Source organism: Elephas maximus, chromosome 4 (genome assembly GCF_024166365.1).
Source record: "Elephas maximus indicus isolate mEleMax1 chromosome 4, mEleMax1 primary haplotype, whole genome shotgun sequence".
Classification (NCBI taxonomy): domain Eukaryota; kingdom Metazoa; phylum Chordata; class Mammalia; order Proboscidea; family Elephantidae; genus Elephas; species Elephas maximus.
The window spans coordinates 32,931,515-32,952,708 of NC_064822.1; the positions used below are offsets into that span (position 1 = coordinate 32,931,515).

At 40.6% G+C, this 21,194-nt stretch overlaps 1 protein-coding gene across 8 annotated transcripts in view; it reads right to left on the reverse strand.

Annotated features, from left to right (window-relative positions):
• Positions 1 to 19,783, reverse strand: part of ARMC3 (armadillo repeat containing 3) — a 136,287-nt gene extending 116,504 nt beyond the window's left edge. For 5 of the 8 annotated variants that reach the window (XM_049881841.1, XM_049881838.1, XM_049881836.1 and 2 more), the window contains exons 1-2: positions 19,705 to 19,783; positions 10,945 to 10,993 (exon numbers count right to left, since the gene is read on the reverse strand). In XM_049881841.1, coding sequence (XP_049737798.1) covers positions 10,945 to 10,992 — 48 coding nt within the window. In that variant the 5' untranslated portion in view covers position 10,993; positions 19,705 to 19,783. Of the gene's footprint in view, positions 1 to 10,944; positions 10,994 to 16,131; positions 17,924 to 19,704 lie in introns of all 8 variants that reach the window. The other 3 variants (XM_049881837.1, XM_049881840.1, XM_049881839.1) reach the window with 3 other exon arrangements.
• Positions 19,784 to 21,194: the final 1,411 nt, after the last annotated feature.

Consider the following 21,194-nt stretch of genomic DNA (forward strand, 5'->3'; position numbering starts at 1 on the left):
ATAACAGAATGCCACATGACTAAATAAATAATACTGTGCTGTAATTATGTATCCCATCTGCTTTCTCACGAGGAAGTCACAGTCACCAACAAGCTTGTTGTGAAGTTATAATTCATGCTCTGTACAAAATAAATGATTAACCAAACTTATTTAAAAAAGAATGAAAGAAAGGGGGAGCATTTTGGCCCAGCTTTGACTAGTAAGTCTAATCATTCAGAGAGGCCATAGACTTACAGAGATATTTTCACATCTCTGTTAAGGAAATAAGACTGTCTAGAACAGCGCTATCTAGAACACTGCTAGAAGCCCTGGTGGCACAGTGCTTATGTGCTCGGCTACTAACTGAAAAGCTGGCAGTTCGAATCCCCTGGCCGCTCCGTGGGACAAAAGATGTGGCAGCCTGCTTTCGTAGAGACTACAGCCTTGTAAACCCTATGGGGGCAGTTCTACTCTGTCCTATAGGGCCACAATGAGTTGAGATCAACTTGACAGCAATGGGCTCAGTTTTGGCTTTTAGAATAGGACTGTCCAATAGAATTTCCTGTAAGGATAAAAACATTCTGTAATCTGCTCTGTCCAATATGCAAACACAAGCTACATGTTGCTTTTGAGCGCTTGAAATGTTACTAATGCAACAGAGGAGCTGACATTTTTACTTAACTTTATAATTTAAATAGCTACGTTTAGCTAGTGACTACTGTATTAGACAGCACAGGTCTAAAAGAATACAAAAATCATAAAACTGAACTCAGGGAAAATGGATAGATCATGACAGGTAAGTCATTTTGAAGAGGCCAATGTTGTTGTATGCCAAGAGTTAATTTCGGACTCATAGCAACCCCATGTGACAGAGCCGAACTTCCCCATAGAGTTTCCTAGGCTGTAATCTTTATAGGAGCAGATCACCAGGTCTTTTCTCCCTCAGAGGCTCTGGTGAATTTGACCTCTGACCTTTTGGTCAGCAGTCGAGCACTTAACCATTGCTCCACCAGGGCTCCTCTAAGGTGCCAATAAGTGCTAATAATAGGCTTTTGTTATTTCTATTACAATGTGTTTATCAGGCCAGGAATTATTCATTCTTTTGGCAAAAAGAAAAAAAGAACGAACAATGTTGTCTTGGAAGAAGTACAACCAGAATGTTCCTTAGAAGCAAAGATGGCAAGCCTACGTCTCATACGTTGGACATGTTATCAGGAGGAATCAGTCCCTGGAGAAGGACATCATGCTTTGTAAAGCACAGGGTCAGTGAAAAAGAGGAAGACCTTCAACGAGATGGACTGACACAGTGGCTGCAACAATGGACTCAAGCATAACAACGATTGTGAGGATGGCGCACGACCAGGCAGTATTTCATTCTGTTGTACACAGGGTTGCTATGAGTTGGAACCAACTTGACGGCACCTAACAAAACAACAACAACCAGATCAGAGGTCTCAAATCATGAGGACCCAATCGCAGAAGGAAAAGAAAGACATAAAATGGGAAGAAATAGACTGTACTCATGTGATATGAATGTATATACCCTTATATACCCAGTGCCATCGAGTTGATTCCAACTCATAGTGACCCTATAGGACAGGGTAGAACTGCCCATAGGGTTTCCAAGGAGTGGCTGTGGATTTGAACTGTTGACCTTTTGGATAGCACCCATAGCTCTTAACCACTGTGCCACGAGGGTTTCCTACAAACATATAGTGGAGAATATATAGAAGGGATAACAGGCACCAAGCAAGTCAGCAGAACACATTACATTAGCCCTCAAAGCTTTGAAAATAATGAGTGTAAAGGTTAAAATGAAAATAGCTACAATGGGCTTCAGTTTACTTTACAACCTGAATCAAAGTAACAAATTTTTAGAGCAAGGTGAGTATCTTAGTCACCTAGTGCTGCCATAACAGAAATATCACAAGTGGATAGCTTTAACAAACAGAAATTTATTTTCTCACAGTCTAGTAGGTTACAAGTCCAAATTCAGGGTGTCGGCTACAGGTGAAGGCTTTCTCTCTCTGCTGGCTCTGGAGGAAGATTCCTTGTCCTCAAACTTCCCCTGGTTGAGGAGTTTCTCAGGCACAGGGATCCCGGGTTCAAAGGACACATTCTGCTCCTGGTGCTGTTTTCTTGGTGGTACGAGGTCTCCCACTCTCCGCTTGCTTCCCTTTCCTTTTATCTCTTGTGAGATAAAAGGTGGTGCAGGCCACACTGCAGGGAAACTCCCTTTACACTGGAACATGGAGGTGACCTGAGTAAGGGTGGTGTTACAATCCCACCCTAATCCTCTTAACATAAAATTACAGTCACAAAATGGAGGACAACCACACAATACTGGGAATCATGGCCTGACCAAGTTGACACATATTTTTTGGGGGACACAATTCAATCCATGACAGTGAGCAAGCTGATAATTATTCATACTTTTTTATTTATTAGTTAAGAAATTGTACTATATTAACTTAGAGTGTTTTGTTTATCTGTGATGAGGGAGAAAGACAAGAAAATAAGTCTCCATGATTCTTCATTTCTATTTAAGTATACGGCCAAGACAAAGAGTCAAGGTTGAGTTCTGAGACTGAGCAAGAGGGTCCAGGAAAAACATGGCAACATCACACTCTGCCAAGAAATTGGATGTGGTTGCCCACAGGTAAGAGAGCTTGTTCTACTGTTGAACCTTGCTTTGACTCAACACTCAATGTTGCACCCCATATGCATTTAACTAGAGAGAGAAAATGCTGAACCATTAACATAAATGCTCAGATAACTTGATACTTAATCATTAAGATTCCAGGGCCAGGTCATAGTCTCTTGTGAGTTCAATACCATAGATTTAGTCACTAAAGCACAGTCACCTCTGAAAAATTTTAAAAAAATTAAGAGAACAAAATTTTCATGTTTGTAAACCAGAGCCATGAATCATGGTGGCTACACATCAGACCCCGGGAATGTTAAGTGGCTGTTAAGTACCGTAGCTGATAACCCCATCTCCTTTCAAAGTCCATACAAATGTCTACAGTTCTGTAGAATAATGAACAACACATTCAGCTACGGCACTACTAATAATATTTACAAAGTTCTTATTTAGTTCCAGGCACTGTTCTAAGCATCTTATATGAATCTCACATTGCTTCACCACCCTCCCTCTCTCCCCTCTCCCTTCCTGCCTTCCTTCCTTCCCTTTTCTTTCTTTCTCTCTCTTTCTTTTTTGTCTTTTTAATCACCTTTTGCTTTCTTCATGTATGATATCCTTGATATAATCCCACAACTCCTCTGGTTTTCAGTCATTAATGTGTAATGCATCAAGTCTATTCCTGAGATGGTCTCTAAATACAAGTGGGATATACTCAAGGTTGTATTTTGGCTCTCGTGGACTTGTTTTAATTTTCTTCAGCTACAACTTGAACTTGCATATGAGCAATTGATGGTCTGTTTCACAGTTGGCCCCTGGCCTTGTTCTGACTGATGATATTGAGCTTCTCCATCGTCTCTTTCCACAGATGCAGTTGAATTGATTCCTGTGTTTTCCATCCGGTGAGGCCTACATGTATAGTCACCATTTATGTTGTTGAAAAAGGGTATTTGTGATGAATAAATCGTTGGTCTTGCAAAATTCTATCATGTGATCTCTGGCATCGTTTCTATCACCAAAGCCATATTTTTCAACTACCGATCCTTCTTCTTTGCTTCCAGCTTTCACATTCCAACCACTAGTAATTACCAATGCATCAATTTCAAACTGTGGAAGTTGGTAAAAATCTTTAATTTCTATCTTTGGAATTAGCGGTTAGTGCATATATTTGAATAATAGTCATATTAACTGGTCTTCCTGGTGGGTGTATGGATATTATACTATCACTGACTGCATTTTGCTTCAGGATAGATCTTGAAATGTTCTTTTTGATTATGAATGCTATGCCATTCCTCTTCAAGTCATCATTCCTGGTGTAGTAGCTCAAATGTCTGTCCTATTCAAAATGGCCAATGTCAATTCATTTCAGCCCACTAATGCCTAGGATAGCAATCTTTATGCATTCCATTTCATTTTTGACTACTTCCAATTTTCCTAGATTCATAATCTAAACATTCTACATTCTGATTTTTTTTTAATGTATCACCTTTTATTTATCCATTCTACCACTGATAAACATTGAGTTGTTTCCAGTTTCTGGTTCTTAAAAATAATGCTGCTATGAACATGTCTTTAGGGGCATATATACTATGAATTTCTGTTGGGTCTATTCAAGGAGTGGAATTTTCTGGGCCATATAGAGCGCAACTGTTCAGCTTTAATAGCTGTTACTAGTTTTCCAAATGGTTGTACTGATTTTCACTCCCATCAGCTGTATGAGAATTCTAGTTGTTCCACATCCTCACCAACACTAGGCAGTTCCTACCTTTTTTAAATTACAGACATTCCAGTGTTTTGCCCATTCTGGCGGATGTGTAACGGCATCTATTAGTGGTGTTAATTTGAATTTCCCTCATGTCTAATGGTGATGAACAGTTTTTCACATGCTTATGGCTATTCCATTATCTTCCCATATGAAATGTCTGTTCAAACCTTTTGGCCGTCCCCTCCCCTTTTGAGCTGTCTTTCCTTTTCTTGATTTGTAAATGCCCTTTATATATTGTGGATGCTAATTATTTTCAAATAGATACATTGCAAATATTTTCTTCCAATCTGAGTCTTATCCTTTTACTTTCGTTCTTTTTTTAAATTTTATTATATTTTAGGTGAAAGTTTACACCATAGTTTTTCATTAAAAAATTTATACACAAATTGCTTTGTGACATTGGTTGCAATCCCCACAATGTGTCAGCACTCTCCCCCTTTCCCTTTCCACCCTGTGTTCCCAGCATCCATTTGTCCAGTTTTCCTGTCCCGTCTTGCCTTCTTGGAAACCCTGGTGGCATAGTGGTTAAGTGCTACGGCTGCTAACCAAAGGGTCGGCAGTTCGAATCTGCCAGGCGCTCCTTGGAAACTCTATGGGGCAGTTCTACTCTGTCCTATAGGGTCGCTATGAGTCGGAATTGACTCAACGGCACTGGATTTTGGTTTGGTCCTGCCTTCTCATCTTTGCTTTTGGGCAGGTGTTGTTCATTGGGTCTCCTATACTTGATTGAACTAAGAAGCACATTCTTCACATGTGTTATTGTTTGTTTCATAAGCCTGTCTAATCTTTGGCTGAAAGGTGAATTTTGTGAGTGGCTTCGGTTTTGAGTTAGCAAGGTGTCTGGGGCCTGTAGTATTGGGGGTTCCTCCAGTTTCTGTCAGACCAGTAAGTCTGGTCTTTTTTTGTAAATTTGAATTTTGTCCTACATTTTTCTCTCATTCTGTCTGGGACCCTTTATTGCGATCCCTGTCAGAGTGACTGGTGGTGCTAACCAGGCACTATCTAATTCTTCTAGACTCAGCCTGGTGGAAACTGTGGTTCATGTAGTCTATTAATCCTTTGGACTAATATTTTCCTTGTATCTTTGTTTTCTTCATTTTCCTTCGCTCTGAACATGAGGGGTCCAATAGATGTATCTTAGATTGTCACTTGCAGGCTTTTAAGACCCTAGACGCTACTCAGCAGAGTAGAATGTAGAACATTTTCTTTATGCAGTATGTTATGCCAATTGACCTAGAATACCCCTGAGACCATTGCCCCCAGCCCGCAGCTCCAGTAACTCGGTCCTTCCAGGTGTTTGATTGTGTCTAGGAAGCTTCTATGACTTTGCCTTGGTCAGGTTGTGCTGCCTTTCCCTGTATTGTGTGTTCTTTTTCTCTGCACCAATGTTACCACTTGTCTACTATCTAGTTAATGATTTCCCCTCCCCAACCATCCCCTCCCTCGTAACCATCAATTGTTTTTTCTTTTTCTGTGTGTAAACCTTTTCTTGAGTTTTTATAATAATGGTGTCATACAATATTTGTACTTTTGTGATTGACTTATCTCACTCAGCATAATGCCCTCCAGATTCATCCATGCTGTAAGATGTTTCACAGATTCATCATTCTTCTTTACTGTTGTGTAATATTCCATTGTGTGTATGTATTATAATTTGTTTATCCATTCATATGTTGATGGGCACATAGGTTGTTTCCATCTTTTTGCTATTGTGAATAATGCTACAATGAACATGAGTGTGCATATGTCTATTTGTGCGACGGCTCTTATTTCTTTAGGATATATTCCTAGAGTGGGAGTGCTGGATTGTATGGTATTTCTAGTTCTAGTTTTTTAAGGAGGCGCCATATCATTTTCCACAGTGGTTGTAATATTTTATGTCCCCACCAGCAGTGCATAAGAGTTCTAATCTCCCTGCAATCTCTTCAGCATTTATATTCTGCTTTTTTGTTTTTGCGTTTTTTTTAATTCTTGCTAGTAATGTCAGGGTTAGATGGTATCTCATTTGTAGCTTTGATTTGCATTTCTCGGGAGCATATCCTTATGTGTCTGTTGGAGGCCTGAATGTCTTCTTTGGTGAAGTGTCTGTTCACATCATTTACTCATTTTTTCAACTGGATTGTCTTTTTGTTATCGAGGTATCGAAGTATTCTATAGATTTTAGGGATTAGACCCTTGTTGGATATGTTGTAGCCAAAAATATTTTCCCAGTCCATAGGTTCTCTTTTTACTCTTTTGGTAAAGTCTTTTGATAAGCATTAAGTGTTTAGTTTTTTATAAAATCCCAGCTATCTAGTTTATTTTCTGGTGTTTGTACATTGTTAGTTATGGCTTGTATTTTCTTTATGCCATGTATTAGGGTACGTAGTTTGCTCCCTATTTTTTCTTCCATGAACTTTATTGTTTTAGGTTTTATATTTAGGTCTTTGACCCATTTTGAGTTAATTTTTGTGCACAGTGTGAGGTATGGGTCCTGTCTCATTTTTTTTTTTACAATGGACACCTTCTCTTTTCACCCATGTAATGGACTTTGGTCCTTTGTCAAAGATGAGCTGACCACAGGATGATGGATTTACATCTGGGTTCTCCATTCTGTTCCATTGATCTATGTGTCTGTCGTTGTACCAGTACCAGGGTCTTTTGACTACCGTGGTTGTACAGTAGGTTCTGAGATCAGGTAGTGTGAGGCCTCCTACTTTGTCCTTTTTCTTGAATAATGCTTTGCTTATTTGGGTCCTTGTTCCTTTGCATATAAAATTGGTGATTAGTTCTTGTTAAAGAATGCTGTGGTTATATGCATGAGGATTGTATTTTATCTGTAGATTGCTGTGGGCAGGATTGACACCTTCACAATGTTGAGTCTTCCTATCCATGAGCATGGTATGTTTTTCCATTGCTGTAGGTCTCCCTTGGTTTCTTGCAATAGTCTTTTGTAGTTTTCTTTGTATAGGTCTTTTACATCCCTGGCTAGATTTATTCCTAAGTATTTTATCTTTTCAGGGGCTATTATAAATGGTATTGTTCTCCTGATTTCCTTTTTGATGTTCTCTTTGTTGGTATAGAGGAATCCAACTTATTTTTGTATGTTGGTCTTGTATCCTGGTACTCTGCTGAATCTTTCTATTAGTTTGAGTAGTTTTCTTGTGGAATCTTTGGGGTTCTGTATGTACAGAGTCATATCATCTGCAAATAGGGATAGTTTTACTCCTTCCTTTCCAATATAGCTAGGACTTCCAGCACAATTTTAAACAGGCATGGCGATAAAGGGCATCCCCGTCTTGTTCCTGTTCTCAGGGGGAATGCTTTGAACCTCTCTCCATGGAGAATGATGTTGGTTGTTGGTTTTGTATAGATGTCCCTTATTATGTTGAAGAATTTCCCTTCTATTCCTATTTTTTTAGAGTTTTTATCAGGAATGGGTGTTGGACTTTATCAAATGCCTTTTCTACATTGATTGAAATAATCATGTGATTCTTTTTTTGTTGTTCTACTTATGTGGTGAATTAGCATGTTCCAATTATTAATGGATGTTTGGCAGTTGTTTATTCCTATTTTGAGTCATGCCACATCAGCAAATGAAGGTCCCAAAAGTTTTACTTCATCCATGTCATTAAGGTCGTCTCTACATTGAGGACGCAGCTCTTTCCCAGTCGTACTTTGAGTACCTTCCAATCAGAGGGGCTCATCTTCTGACACCATACCAGACAATGTTCTGTTGCTATTCATAAGGTTTCCACCGGACAGTTTTTTTTTTTCAGAAGTAGACCACCAGCTCCTCCTTCCTTGTCTGTCTTAGTCTGGAAGCTTAGCTGAATCCCATCCACCATGGTTGACCCTGCTGGTATTTGAAATACTGGTGGCATAGTTTCCAGCATCACAGCAACATGCAAGCCACCAAGTATGACAAACTGACAGACAAGTGGTGGGCTAAGCTTATAGATGGTGGATTATGGACTGGCATAACTCAGACACCATAACTCTAACAGCGTAACTCCAGGGTTGATCCTCTTAGTTACCGAACATCTTTCCTTATACTGAATATTGCGTAATTGGGTCATTTGTGGTAGTAATTTTTCATGTGATTGTTCAAGAAAAAGTCTGCTTATTATGGAAGCATCACAAACAACCTTTCAGCCAAACATGAAAATTATTTTCTAAAGCAGAGTATTGTTGTATTGTTAATTCAAACCATATCTTCTCTATATCTAGGCATCTTCTTTGCTAGTGTTCTCTTTTATGAGAAGAAATGGAGATCAACAAACTACAAATGTACATGTTAATGTATGTTATGACAAATGAGAATATTAAGAAAATCAAAGGGAGTTTTTTGTTTTAATCATACCAACAAACACTCTTCTAGATGTCCTTATTACCCACTTTAACCAGCAGATGAAAGACTAATAAGAATTAAAATCTTCGGAAATAATATTATTAGGAACTCCTTTAAGAATCAAATTACCATTAGTTGACACACACAAAAAATCTTTATTTTCTTAAGTAATTGCATATCCCTTGTTTAAATTTTGTTTTCACTTTTAATTTGTATAATGTACCTTTTGTAGACTTTGAACAGGTATACTCCAGAAAAACTTCCAAGCTAATACTCTGTAAATTGTGGTGTACTATTTTGAAGTATTAAAAGTTATAAGATGTTAAATATTTTAATACTACTCTATCAGTTTTACTAACACAAAAGTCAGAATAGGGTAAGAACAGAAGAACCCTTGGGGAAGGTACTGATTCAAGACAGCTCAAGAGTCAGGGACCGCTGGCTACCTCAAGGCAATTGCGAACTGAGGAAGCAAGAGCTGCATTTTTGTTAATGCTAGGGTTAGAATTGTCTCTTAAGTCCTTAATTGTGCCCCCAAGAATTGAAACAAAGGACAACACTAGCAAGACATTATAAAATTACAGGAAGGTTATCAGACAAAGAAATATAAGCCTTCTAATTTAATTTTGGAGCCCTGGTGGCACAGTGATTAAGAGCTATGGCTGCTAACCAAAAGGTCGGCAGTTCAAATCCACCAGCCACTCCTTGGAAACCCTATGGGCAGTTCTACTCTGTTCTATAGTGTTGCTGTGAGTCAGAATCAACTCAAGGACAGTGGGTTAATTTAATTTTAGTCAAAATGTGTTTGCCATCAAGTGCTGTGTTCAGGAGCCCACTTTCTGCTAAGGCAGCAAAATAAGGGATGATATAAACCTAGGGTGCCATGAAAAAATAAGATTCTAGAACACTTTAGGAATGTGTTCAAAGGAGAGTAGGCAAAATAATGGATGATCAAAAGAGTTAATTGCGTATGTGGGTATGTATGTGTGTGAAGTGGAGCCCAGAGGATAACCATTATAATAGATTTACTGACTGGGTGTTAGCCATGTGCCAGGCACAGAATACTTTATACATCTGTTTTCATTTAAACTACCCAGGAACCAAACCAGGGGCCCTGGAGCTGATTCTAACTCATGCTGACCCTGTCTGCGTCAGAGCAGAACTGGCTTCATAGGGTTTTCTGTGGCTGATTTTTTGGAAGGAGATCACCAGGCCTTGCTTCTGAGGAGCCTCTGGGTAAGCTGGAACCTCCAATCTCTTGGTTAGCAGCCAAGCACATTACAACTTGCACCACCCGGGGACTTAAAATACAACAACTTAAATGAATCGGATATTACATTCGCCACTTAAGAGATAAAGAGAAGCTGAAATAGCTTGGCCAAGTTTGGCAACTAGGCCAAAATAGCACAGTTTGTGAGAGGCAGAGCCCGAATAAAGCTCACGTTCTTACCCACAATGCTATAATGCTACAGGGGAGATTCCTGCATTAAGCTCAGGTTGCTTCAAACTTTAACATCCTATTAGTCAATGGACTATAATAATTTCATTTCCATTCACATTTTATTTGCAGAAAAATCATGTTAACGTCTGTTTCAAAACAAGTTTCTAAATGAAAAACTGTCAAAGGTCACCTTCCATTTTTAACACAATCTTTCAGAAATCCATAAACTTTAGAGAGAGAAGATATAACTATGCATTAAACAGAGAGGCAAGGGCTTTGTGGAGAATGCAATGCATTTCTTAAGCATTTGGATTACGAAAAAGATGCAGTCCCAGACTTCTGTCTCTATAGAAATGGAAAAGAATACTTCTAAGGTCCAAGTGGCTGAACTCATTTTTAGACACTTTACATACATATCTAACAGCTATAGCGAAACCTCTAGTTATTTTTGAGAATCCACCTGAATAATTAACATTAGTGAGAGATTGGCAAATGTGAAGTATTTAAAAGAACAAACAGAAAGTATTTATTCTTTAACTAGGCTTATAAACATGCCATCGACATACTGGAAGAGCTAATAATTGCTCTCTAATTGTGATAATTACGTAATGACAATGTTGTAAATGTCTGTTTACATAATGTTAGATTTCTCTGACTAGTCTTATCATTAGTCAGGCTTTGGACTTCTGCCACCATGTACTCATGTATATTCTGGAACATGCCAAACTGTTTTAATGATTTAAAAACTGGTTGCTAAAGTGCTACTGGTATTCAAATCAGAAACTTACCACGTCCTTAGGAGGAGGTTCTACTTCCTTCTTTATCTTTTTACCCATTCTAGAAAAAGATACAGTAAATGGTGAAAGTGTCATTTGTATATTATATATGTGCAAATCTCTCATTTACCTATGTTCTTAGAAGGAGTTTTCAATCCCTCTTGAAATTTTTACCTATTTATTATTCTAAAAGAAAATTCAATGCAGGTAGAAATGATTGCATACGTACAAATATGTTACTTATTTCTCTATTTCAAACTTTACAACTTTAAAGGAACTTACTAGAAAGATTGTTAAGAATTAGTCCTGGCTTCCAGTTTGGAAAGGAGGTGAACATATTTGTGACATAACTTTCACTTGCATACTTACATAAAAGAAATAGTTTGCCATGCTTACAGGTCATGTATGTGGGGCTTGAGAGCCTAAATCCAAGTTACTTTTGAGACATGCAAGGATATAAGTACTGTAAAAGGCAGTATATTTTGTCCATTTTGTGGCACTGGTATATCCCAAGCATCCCAAATAGTATCTGGCATATACTGTAGTAGGCATTTGATATTTATAGTAATCTTTAACTCCATTTTTCCTGGGAGTGATGATTTTGAGAATGGTATTCAAGATCCTACTAACTCTGACTTATCATTTTTGTCAAGTTCCCAGATAACAAGAAGTTTTTTCCAATATAATCTTTAACTCAATAACGTCTCAATTGAGAATCTGAAGAGATAAATTCTGGGGATATTGGGGGTATGACCCTTTTCCACCTGCCCTCATATGCCCGTGCTTATGTGGAAAAGGGTCAGAGGAACAGTATTCACAGTTAACATACCACAGAGGATTAACTCAACCTGGCTACTAAGAACTTCCAAGATGTTGGCACCTGTTAGAATGATCCTAGAAATCTTCCTAGTTTTCTCCAATGAGAGTTTCTAGGGTTATATTTGGCATGAGCAATCATAGACAGTATATTCTAGTCCCAAGGAACTCAAGAGAAATCCTGGGAGGTAGAAAACCAGGGTTAGTTCAAATTGTATGTCTAGGGACAAAAGCAATCTCTGGCATTAGAGATGCTGAGCAGAATTTATCACATACATTACAAAGCCACATATTCTTAGAAACTCCTAGGAACTTCCAAAAGACATTTTAGGTTCCTAACTTAAGGACCTCCCACATGTCTGTCAGTTTGTCATACTGTGCGGCTTGTGTGTTGCTGTGATGCTGGAAGCTATGCCACTGGTATTCAGATACCAGCAGGGTCCTAACTTAAGGACCTCCCACATGTCTGTCAGTTTGTCATACTGTGCGGCTTGTGTGTTGCTGTGATGCTGGAAGCTATGCCACTGGTATTCAGATACCAGCAGGGTCCTAACTTAAGGACCTCCCACATGTCTGTCAATTTGTCATACTGTGCAGCTTGTGTGTTGCTGTGATGCTGGAAGCTATGCCACTGGTATTCAGATACCAGCAGGGTCACCCATGGAGGACAGGTTTCAGCTGAGCTTCCAGACTAAGACAGGCTAGGAAGAAGGACCCAGAAGTCTACTTCTGAAAAGCATTAGCCAGTGAAAACCTTATGTATAGCAGTGGAACATTGTCTGATACAGTGCTGGAAGATGAGCCCCCCAGGTTGGAAGGCAATCAAAAGACGACTGGGGAAGAGCTGCCTCCTCAAAGTAGAGTCCACCTTAATGACGTGGATGAAGTCAAGCTTTCAAGACCTTCATTTAGTGATGTGGCATGACTCGAAATGAGAAGAAACAGCTGCAAATATCCATTAATAATCAGAACATGGAATGTACAACGTATGAGTCCAGGAAAGGTGGAAATCATCAAAAATGAAATGGAGCACATAAACATCAATATCCTAGGCATTAGTGAGCCAAAATGGACTGGTATTGGCCATTCTGAATTGGATATTCACATAGTCTACCATGCCGGGAACAACTTGAAAAGGAATGGTGTTGCATTCATCGTCAAAAAGAACATTTCAAGATCTATCCTGAAGTATAACACTGTCAGTGATAGGATAATATCCATATGCGTACAAGGAAGACCAGTTAATATGACTATTATTCAAATTTACACACCAACCACTAAGGTCAAAGGTGAAGAAACTGAAGATTTTTATCAGCTTCTGCAGTCTGAAATTGATCGAACATGCAGTCAGGATGCACTGATAACTACTGGTCATTGGAATGCAAAAGTTGTAAACAAAGAAGAAGGATTGGTAGTTGGAAAATATGGTCTTGGTGATAGAAACAATGCTGGAGATCGAATGATAGAATTTTGTAAGACCAACGGCTTCTTCATTGCAATTCCTTTTTTTAACCAACATAAACGGCCTCGCCAGATGGAACACACAGGAATCAAATCAGCTATATCCGTGGGAGGAGACGATGGAAAAGCTCAATATCATCAGTCAGAACAAGGCCAGGGACTGAATGTGGAACAGACCATTACTTGCTCAAATGCAAGTTCAAGCTGAAGGTGAAGAAAATCAGAGCAAATCCACGAGAGCCAAAATATGACCTTGAGTATATCCCACCTGAATTTAGAGGCCGTCTCAAGAATAGATTTGATGTCTTGAACACTAATGACCAAAGACCAGACGAACTGTGGAATGACATCAAGGAGATCATACTTAAAGAAAGGAAGAGGTCATTGAAAAGACAGGAAAAAAAGAAAGGACCAAAATGGATGTCAGAGGAGACTCTGAAACTTGCTCTAGAACGTTGAGCAGCTAAAGAAAAGGAAGAAACGATAAAGTAAAAGAACTGAACAGAAGATTTCAAAGGCGACTCGGTAAGACAAAGTATTATAACGACATGTGCAAAGAGCTGGAGATAGAAAACCAAAAGGGAAGGACACACTTGCCGTTTCTCAAGCTGAAAGAACTGAAGAAAAAAATTCAAGCCTCGAGTTGCTATAGTGAAGGACTCTATGGGGAAAATATTAAACAACACAGGAAGCATCAAAAGAACGTGAAAAGAATACACAGAGTCATTATACCAAAAAGAATTAGTTGACGTTGAACCATTTCAAGAGGTAGCATATGATCAGGAACCGATGGTACTGAAAGAAGAAGTCCAAGCTGCACTGAAGGCACTGGCAAAAAACAAGCCTCCAGGAATTGACGGAATATCAATTGAGATGTTTCAACAAATGGATGCAGCGCTGGAAGTGCTCCCTCATCTATGTCAAGAAATTTGGAAGACAGCTACCTGGCCAACCGAGTGGAAGAGATCCATATTTATGCCTATTCCCAAGAAAAGTGATCCAACCTAACGCAGAAATTATCAAACAATATCATTAATATCACATGCAAGTAAAATTTTGCTGAAGAACATTCAAAAGTGGCTGCAGCAGTATATCTAAAGGGAACTTCCAGAAATTCAGGCCAGGTTCAGAAGAGAATGTGGAACCAGAGATATCATTGCTGATGTCAGATGGATCCTGGCTGAAAGCAGAGAATACCAGAAGGATGTTTACCTGGTTTTATTGACTATGCAAAGGCATTTGACTGTGTGGATCATAACAAATTATGGATAACATTGAGAAGAAGGGGAATTCCAGAAAGCCTGATTGTGCTCATGAGGAACCTGTACGTAGATCAAGAGGTAGAACAAAGGGATACTGTGTGGTTTAAAGTCAGGAAAGGTGTATGTCTGTGTTGTATCTTTTTACCTTACCTATTCAATCTGTATGCTGAGCAAATAATCCGAGAAGCTGGACTATATGAAGAAGAACGGGGCATCAGCATTGGAGGAAGACTAATTAACAACCTGCATCCCGCAGATGACACAATCTGGCTTGCTGAAAGTGAAGAGGACTTGAAGCACTTACTGATGAAGATCAAAGACCACAGCCTTCAATTTGGATTACACTTCGACATAAAGAAAACAAAAATCCTCACAACTGGACCAATAAGCAACATCACGATTAAAGGAAAAAGGATTGAAGTTGTTATGGATTTCATTTTACTTGGATCCACAATCAACACCCATAGAAGCAGCAGTCAAGAAATCAAACGATGCATTGCATTGGGTAAATCTGCTGCATAGCACCTCTTTAAAGCATTGAAAAGCAAAGATGTCACATCGAAGACTAAGGTGCACCCGACCCAAGCCATGGTGTTTTTGATCGCATCATATGCATGTGAAAGCTGGATAATGAATAAGAAAGACCAGAGAAGAACGGACGCCTTTGAATTGTAGTGTTGGCGAAGAACATTGAAGATACTGCCAAAAGAATGAACAAATCTGTCTTGGAATAAGTACAACCAGAATGCTCTTTAGAACATTGAAGATACCATGGACTGCCAAAAGAATGAACAAATCTGTCTTGGAAGATGTACAACCAGAATGCTCCTTAGAGGCAAGGATGGCAAGACTGCATCTTACATACTTTGGACTTGTTGTCAGGAGGGATCAGTCCCTGGAGAAGGACATTATGCTTGAAAAAGTACCGGGTCAGAGGAAGAGTAGAAGACCCTCAATGAGACAGGTTGACACAGTGGCTGCAACAATGGGCTCAGGCATAACAACGATTGTAAGGATGGCACAGGACCTGGCAGTGTTTTGTTGTGTGGTACACACGGTTGCTATGAGTCGGAAACGACTCGATGGCACCTAACAACAACAACTCCAGGACACATAAATTTTAAGATCTCCGAGGGCCTAGGCAAATTTACTCAGTGATGTGCTACTTCACACTATGTCCAATATGTTAAAATGCAAAAGTGTACCCACTTCCCCCTTAAACATAATTTTCATCATGAAAGTTCTGAAATTTGCATGTGAAACTACTCAGCAGTCTGCATAGCTAAAACTCTTGCAAAATGAGAAAACCGTTTTCAAATGCAATGAAATTTTAATATTCATAAAACCATTTCACTTAATATTGATTTCCCAGTTTTCTTTTCATATTGTAGAGCCATTCCCTCCCCCCCCCCACCCCCGCCCCAAATCTCCACCTTCTTTCACAGATGCTTAAAAAGCTCACAGGCCCTAGACCTTGTTCCTAAAATCCTTTAGGCAGACACAAGGAAACCATTCTGGACAAATGAGAATCTACTCTATAATTAGGTATCTAGGAAAAGTAATTTCATAGTTCTTCTTTGTAACCAATTCAAAGACATAGCAGTCTTTGATTTATAAAAAATTTCTTATGAAAAATATTCAAGAAGCAATTAAATTATACCTGGAAAAAGTTGGTTTAAGTCATCTGATTTTCACTCAGGAACTTATCCTATTTCAAGGTAGTATTTTTGAGCCATTGCACAATGAAGAGTGCAGAGGTTGGACTAGCCTAACATAACAATATTGCAATGACAGAGCTGGTCCCAGGCAACACTGTGAAATAGGAAGAGTTTGTGCTTATATTGCCTTGTTGTTGTTAGGTGCCACCGAGTTGGTTCCGACTCACAGCGACCTTACACACAACAGAACGAAACACTGCCCAGTCCTAAGCCATCCTTACAAACGTTGTTATGCTCGAGCTCATTGTTGCAGCCACTGTGTCAATCCACCTCGTTGAGGGTCTTCCTCTTTTCCGCTGACCCTGTACTCTGCCAAGCATGATGTCCTTCTCCAGGGACTGATCCCTCCTGACAACATGTCCAAAGTATGTAAGATGCAGTCTCGCCATCCTTGCTTCTAAGGAGGATTCTGGCTGTACATCTTCTAAGACAGATTTGTTTGCTCTTTTGGCAGTCCATGGTATATTCGATATTCTTCGCCAACACTACAATTCAAAGGGTGTCAATTCTTCTTCGGTCTTCCTTATTCATTGTCCAGCTTTCACATGCATATGACGCGATTGAAAATACCATGGCTTGGGTCAGGCGCACCTTAGTCTCCAAGGTGACGTCTTTGCTCTTCAACACTTTAAAGGGGTCCTTTGCAGCAGATTTACCCAATGCAATGCATCTTTTGATTTCTTGACTGCTGCTTCCATGTGTGTTGATTGTGGATCCAAGTTAAATGAAATCCTTGACAACTTCAATCTTTTCTCCGTTTATCATGATGTTGCTCATTGGTCTAGTTGTGAGGATTTTTGTTTTCTTTTTTCTTTTATGTTGAGGTGCAATCCAAACTGAAGGCTGTGGTCTTTGATCTTCATCAGTAAGTGCTTCAAGTCCTCTTCACTTTCAGCAAGCAAGGTTGTGTCATCTGCAGAATGCAGGTTGTTAATTAGTCTTCCTCCAATCCTGATGACCCGTTCTCCTTCATATAGTCCAGCTTCTCGGATTATTTGCTCAGCATACAGATGAAATAGGTATGGTGAAAGAATACAACCCTGATGCACACCTTTCCTGACTTTACACCAATCAGTATCTCCTTGTTCTGTCCCAACAACTGCCTCTTGATCTATGTAAAGGTTCCTCATGAGCACAACTAAGTGTTCTGGAATTCCCATTCTTCGCAATGTTATCCATAATTTGTTATGATCCACACAGTCGAATGCCTTTGCATAGTCAATAAAACACAGGTAAACATCCTTCTGGTATTCTCTGCTTTCAGCCAGGATCCATTTGATGTCAGCAATGATATCCCTGGTTCCACGTCCTCTTCTGAAACCGGCCTCAATTTCTGGCAGTTCCCTGTCAATATACTGCTGCAGCCATGTCTGTCAGTTTGTCATACCGTGGGGGCTTGCGTGTTGCTGTGATGCTGGAAGGTATGCCACCGGTGTTCAGTTACCAGCAGAGTCACCCATGGAGGACAGGTTTCAGCTGAGCTTCCAGACTAAGACAGACTAGGAAGAAGGACCCAGCAGTCTACTTCTGAAAAGCATTAGCCAGTGAAAACCTTATGAATAGCAGTGGAACATTGTCCGATATAGTGCTGGAAGATGAGCCCTCCAGGTTGGAAACTCAAAAGATGACTGGGGAAGAGCTGCCTCCTATACTGCCTTACCAAGTATAAAAGTTAATGTGGCAGAGAATATATAACTGACATAGGCCCAGGGGAAATAAGCCTCAGAGAAGACCCTAAGATTTAAAAAAAAAAAATTATAAACTCAACATTTCACTTAAAATCAACACAATAGCACTAATTCATTGTTAGCTGCTGACACGTGGACCTCTGACTCATGATGACCCCCATACATAACTAGATCTGACCATTGTGATCCATAGGGTTTTAACTGGCTAATTTTTCCGAAGCGGATCACCAGGCCTCTCTTCTTAGTCTTAGTCTAGAAACTCCACTGAAACCTGCTCAGCATCACAGTAATGTTGTAGTGCACCACTCAGTCAATTCCAACTCACAGCAAGCCTAAAGGACAGAATAGAACTGTCCCACAGGATTTCCTAGACTAGAAATCTTTATGGCAGCAGATCACCAACCAGGTCTATTCTCCCCCAGAGCCACTGGTGGGTTCAAACCGCTGACCTTCCAGTTAACAGCTGAGCACTTAACCATTGAGCCATCAGGACTCCTTAGAGTTACATTACCTTATACTATTTTATTCTTTAAATATTTGTTTCCTTTAAAACTACCCAAACCCACTGCTGTTTGATTCCAACTCATAGTGACCCCACAGGGTTTCCAAATCTATAAATCACTACTGAAGCAGACTGCCACATCTTTCTCCTGCAGTGTGATTGGTGGTTTCGAATTGCCAGCTTTTCAGTTACCAGTAGATCGCTTTAACAACTGTACCACCAGGGCTCCTTTAAAGTTACGAAGACGGCAAATTAAGAAAAAATATCCTTCTGACTTTTTGAAGCAGTTGAACTAAACCCATTTGACTATTTCACCAGTCTGCCCATTAATATTTTTCATAATTTTATTTCTATAAAACTAATAGATTTCATTATACAGAAAATAGAAAACAACGAAGGGCACATGGAATAAAATAAAAATCACCCTGAGATAAGGGCAAGTAGATCAGCACTATTAGCATTTCCATAGTTTCTTTTCCTGTGCGTTTTCTACAGTGATTTTACCATTCCACCTGGATTTTCTATGCCCTATTCCCACCCCTTCCCTAATTGGGACCATTTCCTTACTATATAATAAACGGGCAAGATCATGAAATCTATCCCCTCTACCATTTATCTATTCAATCATCTGCAACAGATCAACATACCATGTCATTTAAAATAACACTTTAAAGTCGATTATTTATCTAATTGTTGAACATTTGTTTCCAATTTTCTGGAATTATGAACAAGGCTGCAATGACCATCTTTGGACATCAAATTTTCGTTCACATCCCCAACTTTTTCACTAAGATAAACCCCTAGAAGTAAAATAACTGAGTGAAAGGTATGAACTTTAAGGCACTGGCTATGAAAAACAAAAAAAGCTTTTAAGCATTTTCCTGATTATTGCCTAGGAGCGACATTTTTCCATGAGTTTATTGGTTATCTGTATTTCTCGTTCTGTGTACTTGCAGCTGTTGATGTTAGCTAGTTTTCCAATGGGGAAGATTTCTTCTGAGAAGCCTAAAACGGGAAGAGGAGGGCCCACTTCTTGAGTTGCTCACAGTCAGGTAACTGAATCTTAGGCCCTCAAGTGCCCTCTTGGGGACTCGGTTTTGTCACCTGTTAAATGGGCAGTGGCCGAAAGGTACATGAAACCCACCCAACGCCCATGTTACACTGTGGGTGCTGGGCAGGGACCTACAACTCCTGACAAGGTGTTCCCTCAGTGGCCCCTGCAGTCCCCACCCGCGCGCCTCCTCGTTCACCCAGGTTTGCGCCGGCCTCTGCCCAGGCCTCTCCAACTCCGAGAGGGTAGCCTGCAGCCGCGGGTCTGCCTTTACCTGCCGGGGCTGGCTGCCGAGCAGAGGCTCCTCCAACCCAGCGATCCGCACCCGCTGCCGCTCGCCTGCGCCCCTCGGTCTGCTGTTGGCCCTGGTTGCTAGGAGACGCCAGGCCGCGAGTGCGCACGTCGCGGGAGCGCGCTCGGCTGCCTGAGACTGCCCTTGTCCCGCCGGGGGTCGCGTTCTGTAGCCGCAGGGCCAAATGCCGCCGCAGTTTACTGAGTCCAGGGCTTTGAGGCAGGATGGGAACCGGGAATTGTCCTCTTCCTAGCTGGGCCAGGCCTAGTCCCGTGAAAGTTATAAATCAGGAGGAAGTGCAGCCTCAGTTTCTGGCCAAAGGACTGGCTGTGGATTCATACACTCCGATGCACTGCCTTCTCCCAGCTACAATCTCTGTGCAGATGACTTCCAACCCGCCATTTCCTGCCCGGACTTCTCCACTAAGCCGCAGACCTGCATTTTCAAACTTTTCGTGCACTAGGGTGTCCTGTGAGCAACTCAGAACCTTCCTCTTCCTCCTGTCTTTCCTCTTTCAGCCATTCCTCCCAATCTCTTAAACGCAAAAATAACCTTTGTTTCTCTTCTCCTTCCCCACACCCCAACCAGCAATTGGGTGGTTGTTGTGTGCTGTCCTGTCAATTCTGACTCGTGACCCTACAGGACAGAGTAGAACTGCCCGCATAGGGTTTCCTAGGCTCAAATCCTTACGGGAGCAGATGACCAGTAGATAGCCAGGTCTTTTCCCCTCTGGAGGGCTGGCGGGTTCAAACCACCTGCATTTCAGTTAGCAGCCAAGTGCTTAACCATTGGCCACGAGAGCTCCTTAATCAGCAATTAAGACGTCAGTTTCGTCCACTCTCTATGGCAACGGCCACTTAGTCTGTCAAAACTGTCTTCTATAGGCACTTCTTTCCAGGAGACCAGAGGTGATTCCCAAATGACAGCCTCTAAAAGTAACCAGATCCTCACTGTTTTCAAATCCAAGCATGTTAAATAACCAGTTACAGATTTAGATCTTTGAGGTTCTAAGGTCAATAACCACTTCTGATTCCAATTATAGTATCAGTTTTGAAGTTCTGTTGCAGGTAACAAAATCCATTCTCACTAGCAGGGAATTAGAGGTGTTTAGGGTTGTTGTGGAAACCCTGGTGGTGTAGTGGTTAAGCGCTAGGGCTGCTAACCAAAAGGTCGGCAGTTCGAATCCGTCAGGCGCAGTTCGAATCCGTCAGGCGCTCCTTGGAAATTCTATGGGGTAGTTCTACTCTGTCCTATAGGGTCCCTGTGAGTCGGAATCGACTGGATGGCAGCGGGTTTGGTTTTAGTGTTGTTGTGGAAACAATGGTGGTGTAGTGGTTAAGAGTTTGGCTGCTAACTGCAAAGATCGGCAGTTCGAATCCACCAAGCACTCCTTGGAAACCCGGTGGGTCAGTTCTACACTGACCGATAGGGCCGCTATGAGTGAGAATCGACTCCACCGCAATGAGTTCGGG